This window comes from Ursus arctos, unplaced genomic scaffold, assembly GCF_023065955.2.
Source record: "Ursus arctos isolate Adak ecotype North America unplaced genomic scaffold, UrsArc2.0 scaffold_14, whole genome shotgun sequence".
In the NCBI taxonomy this organism is placed as follows: Eukaryota; Metazoa; Chordata; class Mammalia; order Carnivora; family Ursidae; genus Ursus; species Ursus arctos.
This window is the reverse complement of record NW_026622808.1, coordinates 8,608,533-8,633,734: the sequence shown is the minus strand read 5'-3', so window position 1 is coordinate 8,633,734 and position 25,202 is coordinate 8,608,533. Positions and strand designations below refer to the sequence as shown.

The 25,202-nt window shown below is 53.8% G+C and overlaps 1 protein-coding gene across 1 annotated transcript in view; it reads right to left on the bottom strand.

Moving 5' to 3' along the window:
- Positions 1 to 997: 997 nt before the first annotated feature.
- STX8 (syntaxin 8) overlaps positions 998 to 25,202 on the bottom strand; it is a 249,021-nt gene continuing 224,816 nt past the window's right edge. Inside the window, exon 8 of the mRNA XM_044391747.3 lies at positions 998 to 1,172. Within this exon, the coding sequence (XP_044247682.1) occupies positions 1,105 to 1,172 (68 nt within the window). The 3' untranslated portion in view covers positions 998 to 1,104. The remainder of the gene's footprint in view (positions 1,173 to 25,202) is intronic.

Here is a 25,202-nt window from a genome sequence, read left to right as displayed (position 1 = left end):
ACCCTCCCCTGTCTCTGCCCACGGAGGGTCCGGTCGCTCCTTCTTGAGGACAGCCGTCCGCAGTATCTGGGAAATCCCTGAGAGACCCCAGGATTCCCCTCCCACGGGCCCACTCTCCCCTTTTTCTTCAGTGAAACCTTGGGCTTTGGGAACGGCCCCATCACTCACCCTAATTCCTTCCCCCTTCACCAGGGAGAGCAAAAGCCCGGCCAGCTGGCCATCCTGCTCTCTGCGCACACAAGACAGAAGGCACCTTCAAACCTGGGACTCGCCAAGGCTCCTGCGGGCCCACCCCACCCATCGGCCCTTACACTCGCACGCACGCACACTGCTGTCCACTCGCACGCACGTGCACTGCCATCCACTTGCATGCACGGGGTGCTCAGAGCCTGTGTAGGAGCCAAATAAAGGCACTGCCCTCCCGACGTCGTAATCACACCTCTCTCTGGACCCGACCCGGTGCTTTCCAGCCTGATAACGCCCCCCACCCCCACCTTACCCACCAGACCCGGTCTGGCTGCTCAGAGCCACGTTTCGGCCCAGGAAAATGGGTTTACTGTCACCGAGGAAAGGAGGGGGGGTGCTTCAGGGTCTGAAGGCAGTTCCGAAAGTAGAGTCCGGAAATATTTCTGAGTTAACGGCAGCAAGCCCCGGGAGCACTGACTTGGGCGGGGGGTGCGGGACGACGGGTGCACTCAGACACGCGCCCTTCCTTCCCGCCTGGACACACGGGGCCTTGGCTGTTCACTCACCGTCTCCTTCGCGGGCACACGACTTCCCCAAGCAGACGGACGCCTATTAATCTGGCATCCCCCCCTCCCCGGGAAGCCCAGCGCACTGCGGGGTGGCCGGAACCCACCGGCAGCCACGGGGCACGGCCCCCTGAGGGACCCTGGGCTGGCACCCAATGACCAGCATTGAAAGCAAAGGGGTCGTACGGGGCCTGCAGCTCCAGAGAAGCCCCGCTCCGTGCCTTTACCGAAGCAACGCGCAGTTGTTCAAAGCTTTGGGGGGATTTATTGAGAGGGGGTTCATGGACCACTGGGGCGCCGGGCTTCTCTCCAGCGCTGGCAGGCGTCACGGCTGGTGGTCCCCTTACTGCTGCTAGTTGGTGGGCCAGACGGCCACGACCACAATCGCCACGAGCAGCAGTAAAATCACCATGACCATCCCTGGAAAACAGAAGCGCGAGAGGCCGCTTTAGCCATTCACGCCAGAAGGGCATCACGCAGCCTATGAACTACCTTCGCTGGGGACGGGGATGCAGCTCTGCAAGGGGTCCGGGCCCTCTGAGCCTGCGGTTTGTGCCCCGTGTGTGTGTGTGTGTATGCACACGTGTGTGTGGGGTCAGCAGCCCTGGGGCGCTGGCTGCAGAGGATGGGGCTCCAGGGACAGTGGAGAGTTTCTCTACCTCTCCAGCTCGAGAGTTGTGCCAGCAAAGCGCCAGCAAGACTGTGGGGGGACTGGCTGGGGCTTCCGGTGAGGAGCGGAGGGCACGCGCAGCCCTTGGCTCCAGCTTCCACTGGCAGCTCAGCTCTGGTTTCAGTTTGCATTGATGAAGCATCAATAAAGCAAAGGGCTTTCGGGTCTGCAAGGAAAGGTTACATCTAGAATCCATTTTCTCTACTGTATACATGGCTTTGCCTTTCCTTCTTGAGCCCAAGATACTTAGGTCCCTCATAAGTATCCAACGGAGAGGTGCCCGGGTGGCTCAGTGGGTTAAGTGTCTGCCTTCAGCTCAGGTCATGATCTTGGAGTCCTAGGATCGAGCCCCGTGTCAGGGCTCCCTGCTCAGCGAGGAACCTACTTCTCCCTCTCCCTCTGCCCCTTCCCCACCGCTCGGGCTCTCTTTCTTGCTCTCAAATCAATAAAATCTTTAAAAAAATTTTAAAAATATATATCCGATGGAGGGACTTCTGCAAAGTCAGCACTGGATAAACATTTGCTCCCTCAAGGGTCCCTGCGCGAGTGACGCCCCAGGAGGGCAGCGAGGAGCACGTGAGAGAAAGCATGTGAACGCGTCTAGGAAGTGACAGGTGGGTCAAACGCACAGGATCACGTAGTTGTTTGGCCCCCAGGACTGCCCACCTCAGACGGAGGAGCTGTTTCCGGAAAGGTTGGTCCCAGGAGTTCAACCCCTGATGCTCTTACAGGAAGCCCCTAGCACATTATGGATCTTACTAACTAGATACCCACCGGCCACACAGGGCTCTTTACATTGCAGTGAATTAAAATCAAATATAGTAGAGAGCTCAGTTTCTCAGTTACACTAACCACATCTCAACTGCTCAAGAGCCCCACGCAGCCAGCGCTACCACATTGGACAGAGACAACCGATGAACTTCCTTCCTCACTGCGGAAAGTTCTACTGGACAGAAGTGACGGACGGTATGGAGCTGGGATTATGGCATCGGCTGCTGCACCCCCAGCTTCCATGACAGCACCTGGAGCAGAGACCCAATGCCCGTTTGTTGAATAAATGGATGAGCGGTCACGCCGTGTGTCCGCAACACTCACTCTGCACTCGGACAGTTTCCCACACTGGGAGTCTGCTCGCCCTTCTTCTGGACTCAGTTTTGTTAAGCTGGATCTTCTGGGAAACTGCCCGCTTTTTCTGAGCGTTCAAAAATACCGGCGTAAATTACATTCTCTTAGAATTTAAACCCTAGGTTGTACCTGTGCCCTTCTTTTTGTCTCTAACACGGCGTATTTGGACATTCCTTTTCCTGATTAGCCTTGCCTCAAGGTGGCTCTTCTGATCACCTCTTCCGAGAACAGGTTCTGACGCTGTTGGCCATCTCCCTCTTATTTCCTGTTTTAATTTCTTTTCTTTTTTTTTTTTTAAGATTTTATTTATTTATTCGACAGAGATAGAGACAGCCAGAGAGAGAGGGAACACAAGCAGGGGGAGTGGGAGAGGAAGAAGCAGGCTCATAGCAGAGGAGCCCGATGCGGGGCTCAATCCCAGAACTGGGATCACGCCCTGAGCCGAAGGCAGACGCCCAACCGCTGTGCCACCCAGGCGCCTCTTCCTGTTTTAATTTCTGCATCTGTTTTCCTTAATCCTACGACTCATAGGCTTTTTCTGGATTCACTCTGTTTTTTGAACTGAAAGTCAGTTCACTCATTTTCCATTTTTCTTCTAAGTACTGTCCCTCAAAGTCAGCAACTTTTTTTTTTTTTTAAGATTTTATTTTTAAGTAATCTCTACACCCAACGTGGGGCTCAAACTCACGACCCTGAGATCAAGAGTTGTGCATTCCATCCACTGAGGCAGCTGGGTGCCCCCATGTAACTTTTGATATGAAATAATTTCACTGTTGTTAGATTTCTAAGTTCTATGTATTTTAATTTTTTCAGCAATTTCCTCTTTGGCCCAACAATTATTCAGAAATGTGTTTTAAAATTTCCAATTATAATGAAACATGCTTATCCAATATATATTTTTAAAAATTTGAGATAATAATACACGCACTATATTTTGATGTGAAAATACCTATGATTTCCACGGATGACAAAGTCACCAGGACTACTAATAGTGTGGTTCATTGTCTGCGTTCTTAACGGAAGAAAAGGCTGTATTTCACTCAATTAGAGGCTAGTAGAAACAAGAATTCAATTTACTTTCCCACCCAAGTTCACAGACACCCTGAACTCCCTCCACAGACATCCAGAGTTCAATGTAGTTCAAGTAGTGTTCATTTTATTATTTTTTTTAATATTTATTTATTGGGGCGCCTGGGTGGCTCAGGTGACTAAGCATCTGCCTTCAGCTCAGGTCATGAGCTCAGGGCCTGGGATGGAGCCCCGCATCCGGCTCCCTGCTCAGCGGGAAGACTGCTCTTTCCTCTCCCTTTAACCCTCCTCCCTGCTTGTGCTCTTTCTCTCTCAAATAAATAAAATCTTAAATAAGAAATTAAGACTTCTTTATTTTAGAGAGAGCAGAGGGAGAGAAATCTCAAGCAGACTCCCCACTGAGCGTGGAGCCGGACGCAGGGCTTGATCTCAGGACCCTGAGACCGTGACCTGAGCCGAAACCAAGAGTTGAACGCTCAACTGACTGAGCCACCAGGTGCCCCAAGGAGCGTGCTCTTTCAACTCAACCCTTGTAAAGCACAGCATGGGCACAGTGTGGAATATTAAGAAGGGACATAAAAATATATGGCAAGCTTCCTTGTCATCTCCCTGTGACAGTGGGTGATTTGGTTCTAACACCCCCTCTTTCTCTGACGATCTGATCTTACATCAGTACCCCCTCTCGGGACCTATGATTTCTCCCCAGGTTCACATGGACACTAACCCAAGCCTCTCCATCAGGGGTCAGCAAACTGGGGCCCCTTGGGCCAACTCTGGCTGGTGGTCTGTTTTCAGACAACCCCCGCGCCAAGAATGGTTTGTACATTTTTTAAGGGTTGTCAAAACAGACAAAGGAGAAGATGTGACGCACTGTCTGTGGTCTGCGAAGCCTAGGCTATTTACTACCCCGTCTTTCACAGAAGCGTGTGGACCCCTGCTCTACATCACCGCGGCCGAGAACGACCCAGCTGCAGCCTCGGTGCATCCACCGGGGCTCTGGTTTCCAGCTCTCTCTCCATTTCTCTCCCTCGGGGGATTTCCTCTCTTCCTTGTAAATCAGCGGTGCGTCAGCATTTCGGGGGCGGGGCTGTGATACTTCATCTCGCCTTTCCAGACGCGTGCAGTCAGGTGCGCATGCGCGAGAGTGAGTGTGTGTGTGTGTGTGTGTGTGTGTGTGTGTGTGCGCGCGCGCGCGCGCGCGCGCGCACGCGAGTGAACATGATCTCAGTCCATCTTCTTGCCACAACCAGAAGAACAAATCTCTTCATTCGTTTCAGCCTCCAGAAACATCTCCAGGTTGACCAAAAGCTCCCCTGGGCAGGAATCCCACCACTTCCTGGCGGGGCTGGGAGATCGTCCTGCGTAGGATCAGGGAACCATCATGGAACTGGAGGCCGCAGAGGGACTGAGGAGCGTGGAGGGGCACCTGCTAGCACTCCAGAGCGCAGGGTAACCCCAAAGACGGGGGAGGCCTGGGTGCTGAGAAAAGACGGGAGACAAGGCGTGGTGGTTCAGTGACTGCTGCTCGGGGCATGACTGGAGCTGGCGGAGCGCTTGGGATCGAGAGGCTGGATGGGCAGCAGGGGTCCTGGACTGCACGGGAGGGGACGGCTGAAGGAGAGGCCAACACCAGTGACCCTGAGATTCACAGCCGGTGGTGACAAGCAGAGCAGAACAAGAGACGGGAGCGAGGAGATGGAGGACAGTGATTGGCTGGGAAGAAGAAACCATACGCCCGGTTCGAGCTTGTATGTAATTCCAGGGAACGGGCCCCCAGGCACCAGCGGCTCCTGCCACCTCCTACCTGGGCCACGGCGGTGCACCCACCTGCCGCGCACTCTGGCAATCTGCCCCCCGTAACTGAGCCGGAGCACAAACCAGATCAGCTTACTGGCTGCCTTGCAACTCTCAGAGGGCTAGACTGAAATCCAAACTCTTTAGGGGGCCTCAAAGGCCCCCCACGATCTGGGTCCCGCTACCCCGGCAGCCACACTCGGCACCCAGGCTCCAGCCACCCGGCCTTCAGTTCCCTCAATGGCCAGGGTTACGCTCCATCCCGCTGCCCAGCATTTACACGTGGGCCCTTCCTGTCCCCCTTGGCCTACTTGCTCCCTACTTGTCCCCAGAACCCAGCATCAGTGTCACTCCCTCAAAGACCTCCTCCCTGGCCTCCCATCGACTGTGCTCAGACACTGTCTGTCGGTCCCCACCACTGGCACGTGAGGGTCCAACAGAGGGGCAAAGCCTGTCCAGCTCATGGCCGCATCCCTCGTACCTAGAACAGAGCTTCACCCACAGAAGAGGCATGGCTCTTTTGTTGTTTTTTATATAAACGAATAAATGTATTGACCATCTGGAAGAGACGAGAAGAACCAGTAATAAGAAAGAAAAAGCAGGAACAGTCGAGAGAGAGAGAGAGAGAAGATGAGAACATGTGTCAAGGAAGCCAAAGAGAAGATTCAAAAGGCGATCAGCACCAATGGACAGATGCCGCACAGATGCCAGGAGGCCAGACAGAAGCTTCTGGGCTGGGAGTCCTTTAACGGGACAGTTTAGCAGCAGGGTGGGTGGGCCTCCTGGAACCACTATTAATACAGCAATTCCTCCGTAAGCCGGTAATGATTCTATCGCAGAAACCGCGAGGCACGCAACGCGTGCCACAGGAGACGTGACGCAGGGCACCCCGATACCCGCGAAAACTGAAAACACACTTCACTCCTGACACCAGAGAGAGAGCACCTTGATGTCATGGGGTCAACCGGGTTCCCATCTGGGGATGAGCAGGGACTTAAAGCGTGAGTGACAAATATGTCTTTTATATTTTCGGAGCAAACGGGTGCCCTCTGGCTGCGACATTGTCACCAGGGTTCGATAAACGGGTGTGTGTGGGCGGTCAAGTGAGGAAGTCATCTGGAGATGGCAAGTGACCGTGACAGGCCAAGGCCAGCGCAGCCTTCGGGGTTCTCCCGGTCAAAGAGCAGGTACTCCTGTACCTTACCACACGGCAATGCTTTCTCTTTAAGCGTCTGGCCTTCTTGGAGCGAGGCCACGGCTCTGGCACCTTCCTTGAATGGAGTCTCTCTTCTCTGAAGGATGTTTTGGGAAGAGTGACCAACGCTCGTTCTGAAGCCAGGGAGGGCTAAGCCGCGCCGTGCAGGGAATACGCGTGTGCACCGGGTGTGTGGAAGCACCGGGTGTGTGGAAGCCCCGTGCGTGCATTGCCTTGCTCGCTCACTTCTCAGCCAGGGATGTGCTCCGGGCTCCAGGTCACCCGAAGGGAAAGCTTTGCTCCTGGTGAGCCCTAGAGCCAGCCTGGGAATCCAGGTGGGATGATCCCTGCTCCACCTCTTCCCCTTTCTCTGCACCCGCGGGGCCTATCCAGGGGGGATCCAGGCCCCCGACACAATGTGGGGCTTATCAGGGACGGGGGGCCCCCAGGCTCGCTGGGGCTGAAAAATGGGGATACAGAGTTTCGACTTGGTTCTCTCCTCTTCTCTTTTTCCTTTCTTCTCCCTCCTTTCCACTTTGTCTGGTGGAAACTTTTTAAACAGAGACAAATAGACGGGAGGGCATAACGCACATGATGCACCAGGATCGATTCGGGGCCGGTCTGGTTTTACCTGTGCCCTCCCCGGCGCCCTGGATTCCCTTGCGTGAACCCCACGCATACTTCCTCTCTCGCTACTTCACTCGAAGATAAAGCATCGTTAACACAAAAAAAAGTCACCACCACACAGAAGCGAGGATGATTTGCTTTTTCTTCAAGACAGAGGCAGGGAAGAGCCTCCAGCCCTTGAGACACAGGAAAGTGGCTTCGGCCTAGAGGTCGCAGGAGACCACGTGGCCTGAGGAACTAGTATTCAGAGGAGAGAGAGAGAGAGAGAACACGAACTTCTTTCTTTCGCCTCAGAGTAGGGCTGAAACGTCAGGGGGTCTGCTCATCCATCCCCCAGCTAAGGAAATGTTTGACATTTCAGAACGAGGAAAGACAGTTGAACTTCTGGGAACCTGCCAAGTTCTCGAACAATGAAAGCTCTCTGCCCCCACCCCCAGCTCAGAAACACCTGGCGAGGCTCCTGACCATGGGAATCCTTCCCGCCACGCTTCGCTCGGCTCCGTGCACTGCTGTGTGGGCACCTGGCAGGGCAGCGCTGCCCTTTGCAGACCCAGGTGCCCCTCACGGGGGCAGGCGCGGGGCGCCGGGGGCCCAGGAGTAGGGAAAAAATGGCCATTTCCTTTGGTCAGTTTACCAGATGGGGATTACTCAACCACTTCCAATATTTACAAGTCCAGCTCATGGCAATTAAAAAAAGATGTAAGAAAACAAACTCCTTTGCAGACTGGGAAGGACATGAGACACCGTTCTCTCCGGAACAGTGCTGTGTTTTCTGAAGACTGTTCATCTGGATTAATGGTCCATATTTTTTCCAGTGAAACACTGGAAACCTGCAAATTAATGGAGGCTGTGCTGCCACCGCTGAGCATAGGTAACAACTCCTGGTGCTTGAGGAGGAGGGAGGGGAGGGAGGAAGAGGACAGAGAGGAGGGAGAGGAGGACGAGGAGGAGGGAGGGGAAGCGGGGAAGGAAGAGGGGAAGGGGAAGAAGAGGAAGAGCTGAGGGGAGGTGGAGGAAGGGGAAGAGGAGGAAGAGGAGGAAGAGGAAGGAGGAAGAGAAGGGGGAGGAGGGAGGGGAGGAGGAGGAGGAGGGAGGGGAAGGGGGAAGGAGGGAGGGGAAGAGGAAGAGCGAGGGGAGGTGGAGGAAGGGGAAGAGGAGGAGGAGGAGGAAGGGAAGGGAGGAAGAGGACAGAGAGGAGGGAGGGGAGGAGGAGGAGGGTAAGGAGGGACGGGAAGGGGAAGAAGAGAAAGAGTGAGGGGAGGTGAAAGAAGGGGAAGAGGGGGAGGAGGAGGGGGAGAGGGAGAAGGAAGAGAAGGGGAGGACGGAGGGGAGGAGTTGGAAGAGGGAGGCAAAGGGGAGGCAGAGGAGGGGGAGGAGAGGAGAGGGGAGGAGGGGGAGGACTCTGTCTTTTCTTGGGAGAGTGAGGGCAGATCTCAGCACAGACCACCACCCCCTCAGCCCTCAGCTGTAGGGGATGTGGTGCCCAGCGCAGTGGGAGAGGAGGGGTGACGAGGTAGTAGGGAGGGGGTGCAAAGGGCAATGTTATCTGAGGTCCTCTGATCTGGTTTTGCTGATCACAGCAAAGCCGCACTGGCTGTTGGCGACTGTCCACCGTGTACCTACACTGTTAGCGCCTGTGATCACCTCTCCTGCCACGAATGGCCTCCGGAGCTCCTCCGCAGACATTTAGGAAACACTGCCACAACTGACCGGGCTTTTTTCCAGTTGTGCCTGTTGACAGGTGACATTTGCTTATGCATTAACCTGTGGGTTCTCCCTGATCAAACAGATTTCTTGCAGCAGACTCCTGAGCTGAGGTGGGGAATGAGCGGGAGAAAAGACAAAACTGGAATATTTGTTTTCCAAAGTTCATGTAAATGTTCCCTTTAATCCCATTACTGGGCAAATAAGCTAAGAAAAGAGTAGACGCCCAGCGGAGAAGGTGAACATATTTACATTCTGAGTCTGGGACCGGAAGGCGCAGACTGGCGGGGCGCCCCTGAGACCCACGTGGGAGCTGGGTGCAAGGCGGCGCGGGGTGGGCCCCCCAGCAGCTTTCCTGCCCCCAGCCTGAAGCTCAGCCAGCTCGGGAAAGGGGCATGGACAGCCTCTCCCCTCCCCTGCCGCTCCTCTTTCACTCCACAGTCCCGCAAACAGTGCTTTCATTAAAAAACCCAGCAAAGGTCTTCTCTGATGTTCTGACTGGTTCTGTTCTCACCTGGCACTCAACCCATCCCTGGCTTTCTTCTCTCCGTTGGAGGGTGAACCCTCCTGGGCAGCTCTGGGGGACCCCACCCCCTCAACAGACCTCCTGTCCCACCCCCTGCTTCCACCCTCCGCCCTCTGTCACCCTCCCGCAGGGCCACAGTCTGGGACCCTCCACTTGGACCCCGCTTCCTCACTGCCCCTGGAGCCAGAGACCCTTCTAGAGCCAGGCCAGCGCTCCTAAGCAATCGTTCTCCACCCTTCAACGCCTGCGTCAGTTATTACCAGCCCTTCCCTTAGGTTAGAGGATCTGCAGCAACAGGAATCGCGCGCTCTGATGTGGTGGCAGGGGCGCTGGTTTGGGGAGTCAGGGAGGCCCGACCTCCATTCCTTCACGGTGAGTTCGGTTCCACCACGTGTAAAAGCCCCGAAATACCGACTTCCTCGGTGTGTGGGGAGGGTTCGGTAAGACAAGGTGCAGGAGGCTCCCAGGGCGAATCTGGCGCTCCGTGAACAGCAGCACGGATGACAGTAATTATTGCTGCTCGTGGGACCCGCGCCCAAGAAGGGGGCCCGTGTGTGTGCGGCCAGCAGCTGCTGCCCCATGTCCCCGAGAGAGCCAGCCCCACGGCCTAACGACAGAACTCAGATGCCGTTCGTCCCCGAAGGGAGGGGAAAGGAGCAGAACCGGAAGGAACACCTGGGTGGCATTCTGTTCAGACACGGAGCCCCGATCCAGCTGCGGCCCGGCCGTGAGGACGGGTGTCCAGGAAAGGTTGGAAGTTCAGGGCGGAATATCTGGCAGCAGCCGTGTGGCTCGTTAGCCACAGGAAGGGCAGCTGGGCGCAGGCTGGCTGCGGCGGGAAGGCGAGCAGAGCCAGCCTAGCGGATGCCAGGGGACAGAAGCGCCGGCCCGGAGGTGGGGGTGGGGGTGGGTGCCCCCCCCCCCCCCCCCCCCCCGGCAAGGAAGGCCAGGTCAGAGCCGGGGCAGCACCAAGGCCGGGGTCACGGGCAGGAGGAGGAGAAGCACAAAGCCAACCCAAGGGGAACCTAGAAGGCCTGCAGAAAGCAAGACTCTGAAGTCATGCCCAGCGCTGGAAGCCGGGCACCCCGGCGGTGCCGGCACAAGGCATCACGCACACGTCGACGCGCGGAGTAAGAGCAGCGCGGCGAGAGCAGAAGGAACGCCGACGAAGAGCTGCCGTCGCGCTGCTGGACGTACGTGTGCTCAGAACGGCCGCGCTCCGATGCCGACTGTTCCCGCCAGAAGTCAGCAACAATTCCCCCGTGTGTGGGTGAGGAGGGGGGGCTCAGAGGTCGGCCCCGCCCTGCCCTCAGAGAGCCCCAGGAAGGCCGCAGGCCCACAGCAGGGCTGGCTCCAGATATGGCCATGTTCCCTGGGAGGGAGCCCCGCGGGGCTGGGCCTGGCCGGGGAGGGGGCTCGGGAGGGGGCCCAACCCGGGGGACTGTGGGAAGCCCTGTCTGTGACGCCGAGGGACAGACCCCTCAAGGAAACACACGAGAAGGCAAAGGATCGGCCCCGAATTGGCCTATGCTTCGGTTCTGATTGAAAACGAAGAAAATTCAGATAAAACAGATCCTAACGTTGCTTCACCATTTATGTCACGCCGAGTGTTTGCCTCCGCCTTTGGGCAGGATCACGCCCCGGGACAGCACACTGGGCCCACATGACCAAGCCCTGGCTCCTGTGGAAAGGACAAGCTTCCTGAAGGTATCGTGCTCTTGTCTGGAGGCGTTCTGGAAGGGGCAAGGCCAGTGCCCCCCAAGGGGGTCTGTGCCCAGTCTGTGCTGGGGTGACATGGGGAGGGGAGAGGGGCACCTTCCTCGCCCTGCCCTCTGAAGTTCCGGGCCCCATCTGGAGACATTCCATCTCCCCAGTCCCGGGGCTGCCACCCCCATCTCGATGTGGACTACAGGCAATGCTCTGCGCCCACAGAGAAGCTGGAAGAAAGTCAACTCCGGAGAGAAGGCGGGAGACTGGGGGGAAGGAGGATGGTGTGGGGAGACATCTGGGGGCCAGAGAGAGTGAGCGGCCTCGGCAGGAAGCAGGAATCGGGGAAGGTGGCCTGACAGGAGTGGGGGATGGGACGAAAAGAGGGGCTTGCCTTGAAACAGGAAATTGAAAGGAATTAAGACTGTAAGAGCCAGGCGGGCGAGGAGCCGGATTCAGGCCTAGGGAAAGGCAGGTTCCCGGGCTCTGGGCTCCAGGGACCAGGCCCCTGCCTCGCTGGGCGTCGGGTGGCTCTGTCACAGCCATGAGGCCCCCGGGAGGCCAACACCGGACAGACAGCACACGTCACCGGCCAGGCCAAATCATGTTGCAACCAAGAGGTCAGACCTGTCGGGCAAGCTGCTCCAATGGGCAGCCGACCCCGGGCACGTCTGAGCCCAGGGTAAGGGTCTGGCCAAGACGGTTAGATTTCACCACACCAGACCTACTGTGGGTCAGGTCCGACGGGTGCAAAGTCAGGCATGGGGCTCTTCGCGGGCCTCCCATGCTCATGAGAGGGGCCGAAAATCAACCTGCCCCGGCCTCCGCAAAACCAAACCAAACCAAACCACTGCAGATAGCACTCCTTGGAGGGAGTATGTAAAAACTCGGCCATCACTGTTGCTTCCGGCACAGAAAGTGCTGACGAGTTCCTAGGCCCCATCTGTGTTCTTAAGTGTTACTCATTTCCCTTCCCCGAAGTCCGTTCAGTCCAGCAAATCGCCACAGTCCAACGGAAGAACCCACTGTAAAGAGATGAGCCTTCATATCAGCAATCGAAAGCAGCTTATTATGAGTTGTCGAGTCAATAATTTAATGCCCATTCTCTGGCGCATCAATATTTGCTAAGAAATATCCCCTCCGTGTGCCGCGTGTTCCCCCTGGGAAAGCGAGTCTGTCTGGAATCTGGCAGAAATTCAAGTGTCTTTGAAAAGACAGTCAGGAACTCTGTTATGGATATCTTGTTTTGACAATTCCCTCTTGACTAAGTGTCAAAAGATTTCTGGATGGCTCCGGTCGGGCTATGGATTCACCATTACGAACCCCTCCATCCGTGCTGTTTGCGCTGGAAAACATCACCTGGCATCAATTAGGGAGACCGGGCAAGGCGACAGGAGGGAGCGCTGCCAAAGTTCTAAGTCAGGTATGGAAAGGCAGGGCACAGACATACGGCCACCGGGAGGATACGTTTTCAGTACATCAGATGCTTATCCCTCTGGTTTTGTTTGTTTGTTTTTTAAAGCAAGTCATTTGACCGAGATGCAGAAGCCCACTGGGTAGAATATCTGAACCGAGGCTCTGAGTTCCAACCCCCAGGAGAACAGCTTCGCGGGAGGTGGGGTGGGGGCAGCAGCTATGTGTCTTTTCGACTTGACCCTGTCATAGGCACAGCTGGTGGGCCCAGCGGGCCACTGGGCTCTCTTCCCTGTAATGGTGACACTCTGGAGATGTGGCCAACAAAATGGGCCCGGAGGTCCCTGGATGTGCCGTGGCTCCGGCTCTTTCTGGCTCAGCTATCCCTGGATGCTCGCAAGTCACCGGACATCATTCAAACAAATGACACGTTCTTTCACCTCAACGAGCCAGAGCCCTTCCCTCTGACTTGGAACAGAGACCTTCCAGTAAAGAGATCACCAGCAAAGATAACTATGTGTCTCCAATTATTGGGGAAAATGGAAGGGCAACGCAAGGACAGTTTTGCTTTACCGTACAGCGTTGAAAGAACACTGAAGGCACTGTGGGCTTAGGTCCCATCGAAATACCTTGCCAGCGAGAGGTGTTCTCAGACGCTCTCTCACAGTCATACCTCCAATGATGTCCCAGATATTCCTGGGGTAACACTATAGATGTTGTCCTGAAGTCAAAGCAAACAGGAGATGCGCTTGCGTTCTAGGGCGAGAGGTACTGGGAGCAGAGGTCGGGGCAGGAGAGCCCCCCTCCTGTAAGCAAGGCGAACAATAACCCCTTGGTTGGGGCGCGTGAGTTGCCTGGAGCTCTCCCCTTGGGGACCCGTCCTTCCCCAGAGAGCACCGTGGAGGGGCCCAACGGGGGTGTGGGTCAGGCAGGTCCCAGGTGGATGCACATTGTCCCGGCCACCACAGTGCTAACAAGAGCCACGTCTGTCTCCGTGAGCGGTGCGAGGCACTCTACATACATCACGTATGTTACATATTGAGGTAAGCGTTCAATCAACAAGGAAACAGGAGGTCCCCACTCCTGATGTGGTTAGAAAAGCGAAAACAATATTGGGGGCCTTGGGATTCTTCATCTCTACAATGGATTTTGGTTGATTTATTTTTTTAAGAGAATTTTCTTTCTTCATTTAAAAGAGAGAGAGAGAGAGAGACAGCATGGTGGGGGGCAGGAAGAAAGGGAGAAGCAGACTGCCCGCCAGAGCAGGGAGCCTGACACAGGGCTCGATCCCAGCACCCCAGGATCATGACCTGAGCCGAAAGCAGATGCCCAACTGGAGACTCTGGATTTTGATTTATTTAACAATTATTGATCGATCGATCTACAGAGTACCAGGCGCTGTTCCAGTCACTGGGGATACAGCGGTGAACAAAAAGACAAAAATCCCTGCTCTTGCTGAGTTGCTATTTGTGTGTGTGTGTGTGTGTGTGTGTGTGTGTGTGTGTGTGTGTGCACGGTCATGCGTGTGCATGTGCCTGCGTGTGCCATGCAGTGGGTGAAGACAGACAAAAACTAAAATAAGGAAATCACATAGTGTCCTCAAAGATGCAAAGTGCTACGGAGAACAGGGCTTATCTCCTCCGTTGTGAATGCTGGCTGCTAGCTCGGAGGCACAGATCCCCCCTCCCTCCGGTTCTAGGGGCAAAAGCGGGAGGGAGTGCAAACTAATACTTTCCAGAAACCGGCCATCCCACAGTGGGATCTGGAAACACGCTGCGGGTAAGATGAGGGTGCCTTCCTACATGGCCATCCGTGAACGTTAGTAATATGGAAGGTCAGCAATAACACATGACGAAAGTCGGTTGGAATGATGGGTGATGTAATGACAAGTAGAAACAGAAAGGGGACTTATACTGGAGCGCAGAAAAAGGCGGGCTAGTGAGGCAGACCTTGTCAGTGGGTCCCCGGCACTTTCCAGGACGGGGCGCCCTGGTTGGCAAAGGCTGGGAGCGCGTGGTCTGCAGGGATGTGTGGTTACCACGTGGTCTGAGACAAAGGAGCCGCACACAGCTTCTCGGATGGTGGTGGTTCCTCACGCGGCCTGTTCTGACAGCTCTGTGCCCAAATGAACAGTGCGCTGCTGCCTTTGGGGGGTCCGGCTGACTATTTAGAGTAGCACTGCCCCCCTCTTGCTGAAATCTAGAGGAAGCCAGGTTCTGGCAGCAGAAGGAGGAGGGAGGAGGTGCCAGGTGTCACCAGAAGTTTGGAAGAACTGGGGTGAATGCATCTCAGGGGGATCACCAGTACCACTTCTGGGGCTTCGGGCAGACAGCCACTCTGTCAACCCTGAGGCCGCATCTGCTCCCCCCACCTCGCCCCCCAACCTCAGCATTCCTTTGGCCTCCAAGGTGACATGGGCCATGTGCAACCAAGAGCCACAGAGAAGAAACGTGACTGGTAAGAGCCGTGGAAGGAAGAAGAAATAAGGGCCGGAGAGAGCCTCCCGACATGGTCCTTTCATTTGAAGAGCCGAGCCTTTTCCCAAAGAGCCAGAACATACGTCACGATCCCTCAGTTCGGCTGTGGAGCCTGTCCCTGTTGTCGAGGCAAAGACATGAGCTCTGGTGTGCTCCGAAGGTCACCCCTGCTTTCAAATGGTCACCAGTAAGCCATGTGAAGCTCGTTGGTCCACTAATTCCCAGCACAGCGTGTGTGTGTGTGTGTGTGTGTGCACATGCGCACGTCACTTCCCAACAGTGCAGCCAAGTGAAAGATGGGAGAACATACATATGGACGAATACGAGGTCCAACGTAACACGTGGAGAGGCAGCGTGGGCTGAACGATCAGACGGCCTGCATTCACACCGTGGCTCTGGCATCTGGGCAAGGGACCCCATCCTCTGCGCTTAGGCGGGGGGACGCTAGCCCTAGCTCCCAGAGCTGCCTGGAGACAAAACAAAGTAGGATGCCCAGTGCCAAGCACGCCCGCTGGCCTGTGGCACGTTCTCAGCTGACATCAGCTGCCATGACTCCTGCTGGAAACCGTTCTGGCTACAAAAGGGGCCTTCACAATCGCACTCTTAGGACAGAAAACACTTTGGTCTACACCCTATCCGTAAGTCCCTCTGGTCGCCCACGCTGCCACATCCTCCCACTACACGACACCAACACCAGGAGGACGGGACCCTTGAGGAGGAAGGGACTACCTGCCCTCGCTTCTCAAACACTCTGCCATGCAAAATTCCCCAACAGCTTGGATGCCCAAAGCAGCAGCTCTTTCTGCCCAAGTGTCCTGTCCCCGTGCTTTAATAAAACCACCATTTTACACCAAGGACATCTCAAGAATTCTTTCTTGGCCGTTGGCTCCAGACCACACCCCACCAAAGCTCACCTATGTTCCAAAACTACATCATATGGTGCCCGAAAGTGGGGCTTTGAGTCTTTCCACCTGGACCCTGAGCCACGGTGCAAACTTGGTGAATATATTCTCTCACCCCGTGTTGGGCTCTACGCTCAGCACGGAGTCTGCTGGAGATTCTCTCTCCCTCTCCCCTCCCCCTGCTTGTGTGCACATGAGCTCTCTCTCTCTCAAATAAATAAAATCTTAAAAAAATACCCACATTAAGAGCACTTCCATAAAATGCGGTTCCTAATCTGTATCTCCTGCCCAGAGCGCCCCGATGGTCTCCTCTTTGGGCCGTGGGCCGCTCCCTTAACGACACTGCAAGAGGGAAATGCATGGCTGCAGGGAACAGGGTGAACGCCACCTGGCCCACTGTCAGCGGCAGGAAGAAGGCCGGCAGAGCTGTGAGCCCCTTGGGCATCACAAGATGGGTAGAGTGAGAACCACGGAGACGCAGAAGCTGCTTGGCACTGGGTCATACAAAATGGGCCTCTTAGCAGAAGCCGCATTGGGGCTTGCAGTTCGATCGGGGAAGCGTGCAGGAACAAAAGGCCAGGCAGCTCAGGGAGCTCTCACCCCAAACACAGGGGGCGCTGCAGGTGTGTGCACACTGTGGGGTGAAGGGGCCTCTACCCCAGCAGGGCAACCTGCACTGACACCACCTCCATTCATACTATTCTTGAACACTTTTTCCCAGCCCCAGAGACATCCTTCCATGGCCAGCAAACCATCCAAGGATCCATATAACCTGGCCTTTGCAGAGGGTAGTTGCCACTTTCAGAGTGGTCCTAGAACTGGTGGTTCCAAACCCCTGTGTGGCTCTGAGCCACAGACCCCGAGGAGCCCCGATTCAGTGATGCCACCGATGAGCCCACTGAACACAAACGGACAAGACCCCGAGCCAGACGTTCTGGAATACGGCCAGCCTAAAAGCTGTTGAGCAAGGATTCTGTTGGCAAGAAGGATGAGCAGAGGAGTATTTGAGGCCCAAGGATTCAGAGCACAAGTAGGGGAAACCTGCCTGGGGTGCCGTCCGTAAGAAAGGGGGCTTACATCACTTTTGGGGATAAGGCGACCTAGGGAGAAGAAGTCCTCCTCTGTCTTTCCCCGAAGGTGGTCAGTGTGCAAGAGGCTTCGTGAGACTCGAAAGATACAGTCTGAGAAAGGCGCCTTGATGACACACAACTGCGTGTTCCAGGCCCCGTTAGCCTGTTCGTGCAAGTACCAGGTACGTGCCCGTCACAAGCCGTGCACGCCTTTCAGATGCCTGTTGTTGGCGCAAATAATAAAAGGTGCTTGAGGATAACACGACAGTGATGTCATCAGCTTCTCCTGATCCAGTCTTTTGGAAACAAGCAGAACAGACAATCCAAAATGTCAGATTTGGCTTTGAAGTGTTTGTTGACTTACACTGAACTTGGTCTGTCAGATAATTTCAGCAATCATTTCAAGGCCAAATAGCAAAGTTGAATTATGACACATTCCCAGTGCGAGGATCCAGTTTTCCCACCTTGGCCGCTCCCGCTCGGTGCTCCACGATCTCTCACACCTCTGCGCCTTGGCGCGGGGTTGTTCACACTGTTCCAGAACCCTCCGCGGTTTCCACACACCCGGCACGCAGACGCTGGCTTTTGGCCTCAGCTCAGAAACGCTCCCTCCCCAGTGACACCTCCTCTCCCGTGCCCAAGGCACCCTAGGACTGCTTTTCCTTGGCTTCTTCTGCAACCCGACACACACGTTAGAGAAATTAGCTCATTACTCGGGCAAATTAACAATCGATTGGGCTCACAGAAAGCACAGCCCTTCCCTGATCGTCTGTAAATTCTTGAGAGGACAGACAGACCATGCACTGCCCTGACTCTTGTCCCCATGATGTTATCCACGGGTGCCCAGCAGAGATGCCGTGTCGTGCATGCTTAACTGTGTTCTGCACTTGTGTTTTGGTTGACGGGAAAACAGCTCATGGTTTAGACTCCAATATTGATTGCCTGGGGGTATCAAGAGTCAGCAGTGTGGGTTTCAAATGGCACTTTTACTTGGTGATAATTACTGTGGAGATATTCTAGCAGCTGCAACAGTACTTCGCACATACTAAGTGCTCAACAAATATGTGTCGGCGGAATGAACGGAAGAGTATGAACTATCCATAAAACGGGTTATTGGTTGGTTCTAAGAATTGTAAGGGGATACAAGGAAATACAGTTGGTCCTGCCAAACTCGAAATCAATACATTACCCCTAAGTGGTTAATATCTGAATATAAAATTCCAGAAGAACCTATTCTACTAGCATCCTTCAAATAAATCCACAGAGTCACACTTTAGGGAAATGCTGGGATTGTACCAGAGGCTCATGGGTTTCTTGTTAACACGGAGGATTTGGACTCAGAGGTTTCAGCAAAGTGGATCTTCTGTATTGAACCAACAGCCCACATTTTATTCATTCTCTGTGACTTTTTATCCCTCTCTATTCGCAGACATTCCTAAGAAGAAAATCACCAAAAGTCACCTAACAACGGAGACGCCATGTTGGCCTTTGGAGCAGTGTTACTCCCGTGTGATCGCTGGTGTGTCAGTCCCGCCGGGCAGATGGTTCGAGATGCAACTTCCAGTCCCCGCCTCATACCTGCTGAGTCCAGACCCCCGGACGTGGGGCCCGGGAAGCTGGGGGTCACCAAGCCCTCCACGCGATCCTTCTGGCGCTAGCATTTGGGAACAATGTCTGAGAAGGCAGAATCAAAAGCTCACCAGAAGTTCTCTAGCCCGTAAAGTATAAGGTCAACTATTAACATGCCAGGAAGGGCTGTGCTTTCACTGGGCACTGCGAAGACGAAGGATCAGGCGGTCCCCAGCCAGTAGGAGGGCCACTGTGTTGGGGGCAAAGCAGGCACACAATGACTTCCTGCTGATGACATGCAGCCTGGTGAGGAAGAACTCTACAGCCTGGGGTGTGTCTGAAGCAAAAAAACCCATCCCCCGCCACTATGACCCCTGCCCCATTTCCTCTGGACAGAGCGCGCTCTGTTCCACGGTGGTCTGCGGGACCACAGCAGCTGGCGAAACGGCCAAGACCGCCTTGCTTAGAACACACAGAACCATCTCCACGACTGCCAGACTTCCTATTTAGCATCGGGTTGACCCAGATGGTCTGTGCCGCTAAGCAACGTCGACTCTCCTTCCTCACGGAAGCGTAAGGGGAGGCCCAAGACCAGAAGAAGCACCAGTGATGACAAGGACAGCGGGAAGGAGCTGGGATGATCCCAGCTTCCGATGCCAAGGCTGTGGGCAGACGGGGGGCCGCTGTGACGCTCACTCTCCCGCATCATGGGTCCTGATCTTGGACGACGCCCATATTTCTAGAGCACCCAAAGAACAAAGATTCACCTGCACGCACGCACCGGGCGCACGGGCTAAGTCCACGGGAGGCGCTCGGGCACCTACACGCAGCTTGTCACAGCGGCCGGCCCCTCCCAGAGGGTGCCCCGGAGCTGGCCCGCTGGAGAGCTGGTTTCAAAGCTCGGGCAGCCCCTCTGTTAGCAGCCTTCCTCCAGCACGGTGGGTAAGGAGATGAGAGAGGGAATGTCTAATGATTAGTTCCTTATGGCCCTCGCATTCTTGAAGTGGATTCTTTACACCCACTGGAACGCTTCTGCATTCTTGATAGCAGGACCGTAATATAAGTCCCTTCCTTTCAGAGCGCTTTTATTGACACACTAAAATACCCTCGGAGCAAGAGCTGGCCCCCCTCCCTCCACACGCCCCTCCTTCGCCATGGCCAAGCTCCCCACGCCCGCCATTCCTTGTTCTCTTTCTAAGAATGCAATAAACATTTCAGCACGGTCTTTTCAATCCACATTATTTATAATATTCTGAACATCCATCGAGCCTGGCTAGAACGCTAAGCAATCAATCAAATTTAACAACAACAAAAAAAGGAAAGCGGGGGGGGGGATCACCCTCTGGCGAGGCTAAAGCCTGAGCCGGTTCATTCCCCAAAGGGCTTAGTTATGTTAGGAAAAGTGAGATGGGGATGAGACTCGGGGTTTAGAATGACACAGGGGCAGGAACTGGAATCTAAAGGCATAATCATAACTTTGTATAAATCTCCAAAAACCTACTTCTCAGGGGTGTCATGAGGATAAATGAGATACGTGGGAAGCACTCTGGATGCTTGCAATGAAACCAACTGGAGCCCGGTTCTCCTTGCTGGGTCCAAAAGGTCATCTTTTGGGAATGAAGAGGCTAAAAGCCTTCCTCCTCTCTTAGAGCTCCAGTCTTTGCTCATGAACGTCCCCTCTACCAGTTCAGATGGGGGGGGCTGGGGGGGTAGCCTTGAAGTGGGGCCCCAGGGGCCACCCTCGGGGCCATCCCCCCAACACTGCTCCCCTGCCGCCCCAGTGAGGACCAAGCCAGGCCACACACAGCCAGAGGTCTCTCCGTGGAAGGGTTCTGCTCCAGCCCGGGGGGTGGGAGGCAGAACTTGTCCCACCCCCCCATACGGCATGGCGCTAAGCAGGTTTATACAGTCTGACTTTCTCCTCACAGAGGCAGAATCTGGCTCAAGGGCTCGCTGATGATTTCAAAATTTATCTAAACAAATGTGGAGGCCAGCATCGGCTCTTGGCTAATTGCATAATTGGCCTGAGGCCTCGCTGCCTTGGCGACTTCCCACTCATTCCGAATCTCGCCCTGGAAATCCAAGCTGCTCAGCCTTGCCACGGAGCAGGCGTGTGTTTACGTGGCCAGACCTCAGCTTAGTGGCCCTGCGGGCGCGGAGTCTGACGCGCTCTGCATTCTGCTCTAAGTGGGCCCCGTCGATGGTTTCCGGGAGCAGGGAGCTGCTGCCTTTCTGTCCTTGTTCAGAGTCACGAGTGCGAGATTGGAGTCACTGAGTCACGACCCGCGGTGTATCATCTCGGTCTCATGCTGCTTCTGGAGAAACGACCATAACGGGCAGGTCATGGGACTTCTCTGCAAGAAAGCAACTTTTCCTATTAAGATGGTCAAACTGCCAGGCTGCCACTCTGCATTTTGACCTCATCTGGCCTTGTTCTAAGACTGACGGGCCTTCCTGTTCTGATCTGTCACCTGCCTGCTGGACTGGGTGGCTGTAAGGTCTTGACCAATGTTCTAGAAGGGATTTATTTGATACCGGCTCTGTTGTGTTCACCCACTCCTACCAGTAAGTGTCCCCCCAAAACCCCAAATTTATGGATGATAATCAAAATTGCTTTTAAAAAGTCTAGTAAAATTCAATGTTTTCTTTACAACGTCCCCAGGTCATGGGGAAAGTCTTCATCACATGACTCCTACGGTCAGTGGTCTGCTGACAACATTTGCTTCTGATCACAGACACCCTCCATAGCTCCGGCCTCGCAGGACTGAGTGGCTGACCCAGATCTCTCCAGTCTCCTCCTCGGCAAGTGTCCGCTCTCATTCATGCACCACGGGGACTCCTCTCCCTTGGCTCTCACCTCCTAGTCCGGACTTTTCTACCCTCAGAGCTCCTCCCATCACTGAATAGAGGGCTGGCCCACGTGACAGCAGGACCCACCGCCGCTCTCCACCTGCCCCACCTTCAGCCACTTACACACGCTTTCATCTAGTCTTTACTCGGACGGGTTCCAATCCTGACTGCCCCACTTCCCATCCGCAAGCTACTTAACTTGTCTGGGCCTCACCCACAGAACGGGGATAATAGCAGTATGTGTATTTGTTGGGTATGGTACCTGTAACCCAGTTAAGTGCTCGGTTGACATCTGCCTTCTCCATTACGAAGGCTCTACCAGACATGTTCCATGGTGTGCCTATAGCCCCTTCAAATGGGCTCTCTTTCGATCTGGGGTCTGGCCAAGGATGAGCCATGGTTATACCTCAGGATCCCACTCATCGAGCCATAGTGACTTGGGCACTCAGAGGTCAGCCGATCCAGAGGCTGGCCTGCAGCTCCCGACCCAGCACATGAAGATGAGTTCAGTAAAACGATCCTTTTCTCTTTTTGAACCAGGAAATAAGGAACACCGCAGACTTGCTGGGTGTCCTTATGATAAATCCACCTTTTTTTTTTTTTTTTGGTGGTCATAATATGAGTAATTCGTTGTTCTTTTGTCCCCAAGGAACAAAAGTTTAACTCCTATATACCTCATCTATGTCACACTGTGGATATATGCACTTAAAAGACAGATTTTAACTAAAGGAACAAATTTCTAGTTGCAAAATTTGGGGTCATCAGCAAGATGGCTGGAAGGCTTTGTCACTTTTGAAATTAGACTTTTTAGGCCATTGGTGAAATATCTAAGACATGAACAAAATTGGTTTTAGTCATTCCCCTTTTAATGTCGACCCCTATTTCAAATCCGGATCCTACGACATAGGTAGATTTAATCAGGACGAAAGTTTTTTGTTTTGTTTTGTTTTTAATTGACAGAGAGTTGACAGGATGAGAGTCTTCATGGGTCAAGGTGAGTACAGAGCAAACTCTTTTCTGGTTAACTTCTTTGTCACTCTGGAGAATGTCCCTACCAAAGCCTGGAGCTTTCTGGAGCTAGAGATGTGGGCGGAGATATAAGAGAAGAAACAGCCAGAAATGATAGCTGAAGTTAGTGAGGGCTCATGATGGGGTCTAGGCTGAGCAGAGAGAAAAGAGACAGTCATCTTCCACCCATCACTAACCCACTCTATGCCGGGTACCATGTTAGATGCTGGGAATAGAACAATGGTCAAGATGGACGCCATACCTGGCCCCAAGGTATTCTGTGTTAATGGGGGAGACAGATATTCAAATAATCACACAATGAAATAATCACAAATCATAGATAAAGGTTAAGAAAGAAACAAAGGAGGTGCTGTGATAAGAAGTATGGTAATGGAGTGGTCAGAGGAAGGATCTAGTCACAAGATGAGGTGGGCAAAGACCATCCCAGTCGGAGGGAGTAGTAAGCATAGGACATGTGGGGATCAATGGCAGGGAAAGAAAGACACTGTGGCTGGAACTGGCCAATGACAAGGAGAGAAATCAAGGTGAGTCTGGTAAGAAAGCCTGGGGCTAAGTTTTACAGGACCTTGGGGATCATGCTAAGGAGGTGGGTTTTAATCTGAGCAGGTTTAAGGGGGATAAGCAACATCTCATTTATGTTATATAGTCATTTATGCCACTGTGTGGAGACTGGACAGGAGGGTCCAGTCTCTACGTACAAGTCAAGTCAACAAGACCTTTCTGAGAGAAACAACACAGACAGCATCCAGGTGAGAGGATGGGACAGGGAGGTGGCAGTGGAGATGCAGGGATTTGAGCGATATTTTAGAAGAGAGTTAACCAGGGCTTCCTTTTGGATAAGGGGGTTGTGACGAAAGGAGAGGAAACAAGATGTCTGCCTTGAATAACTGGTTCATGGGGAGCCATTTACTGAAATGGAGAAAACCAGGGGCTTCTGGATCGGGTGCAGAGGGATTTCGGCTGAGATCCCAGATAAGCAGGTGGGTGTGCAGTAGAAATCTGGAGCTCAGCAGACAGGTCTTGGTTGGTGTGGTAGTGATGGTTACAGATCAAAAGGCCAAAGAAGAGCTTTGGGAGGAGAGGTCATGGGGGAGGCAGAGCAGCAGGGACGGAAGAGGAGCAGAGGCAGGAGGAGGTAAGGGTGGGCGGTGGAGGGAGGGAACGTGGAGCTTCAGGACTCGGGAGACTAAGGCCAAGGGTTGGTGGAGGGGGACCGAAGGGAGATGTCTGGCTCTGTCACTACCCGCTGAGCACAGTAGCAGCAGCTACAGCCAGAACTTACTAGGGGGTCTCCCGTGCACCAAGCCTTGTGTCCATGGTCTCAGATACGCTATCTGTACCAGCATAACAGTCCTGCGAACTGATATCATCACAGTGATGAGGACGATGGCGATGATGACCGTGACGATGATGGTGACAAGGATGGAACCCAAAGCTCAGAAGAGTTAGGCAATTTATCTAAGATTTCACAGCTTGTCAGTGTTGGGAACTGAACACAGGTGCGACTAGCTCCGATGGTCAGAGTCTTGGAGACTGCAGTCACATCGAGACTGTGTATTAGTACAAATACCAACAACACACCTTCCAAGCCATCTTCTCTGATTCCCCAGCTAGCTGCCTTGTTCCAGGCAAGGAACCACAGACTTCTCACCATCTTCCTGCCACACAGCAATCCAGTGTCCCCTTCCCTCCCTTTAGGAGCCCAAGTCAACCCTCTTCTGAACTGTCAACTCAAAGCCTAACCGTATCTGTTCCTTGGTTTCCCTTCAAGAAGTAGAAGAGACCAAAGGGTTGTTTGCAGATGACAGAGCGCCTAACCTGGAAATAACAAAATAACCAAAAGAAAACCTCTCTGAGCTAAAGAGGCCAGTTACAAATGCACTGTTAACTCCAACCCTCCCCCACCTTTTTTAAAGATTTTATTTATGTGAGAGAGACAGAGAGAGAGAGCACAAGCAGGGGGGTGGCAGGCAGAGGGAGAGGGAGAAGCACGCTCCCTGCAGAGAGCCCAAAGAGGGGTTGCATTTGGGATCAAGACCAGAGCCGAAGGCAGACGCCTAACCCACTGAGCCACCCAAGTGCCCCCTCCAATCCCTTTCTTATGAAACAGTCAAAAACAACAGTAAACACAATGAGAAAGGCTTATTAATAACTAAACTAATAAGCAGAGAATAAAGGACTGAAGAAAAATGGAAATTCTATAACTTTATTGAGGGCCATAAAGAGAAATTCAAATAAAGGGAAAGACATCCCGGGTTCCTGGGTGGGAAGATTTAAGACTATGTGCATGTCAATTTTCTCCAAACTAATACAAACATTTAATTTACTTATATTAAAAATTGCAACAGGATGTTTCAGGAGCCTGCCAAATTACTGTGAGGCAACCGGACTATTCCCATTTTGCAGATAAGGAACCCAGGGCTCAGGTGAAGACAGTGGAACAGATTCTAAGGAAATTAACACGGAGGCACAAAACGATAATTGCGTGATGTTCGCCGTAGTTGTGTGTGGACGCATGTGGGCAGGAGATGAAGGGGACAGTAGATCACAGGGGGCCCTAAGTGTTGTCACAAGGAATGTGGGCCATGGGAAATCTCTGGAAGGCTTACCAGGGAGCAGTGGTGGTGGACGGAAGGGCTGACAAGAGCCCATGGTTTTCAAAGCTCACCTTGGCTTCAGTGTGGAGAAGCACTGGAAGGGGGTCCTGTCTACAGACAAGGAGGTGAGTCAGGAAACAACAGGAGGACCCAGAAGATGACAGGC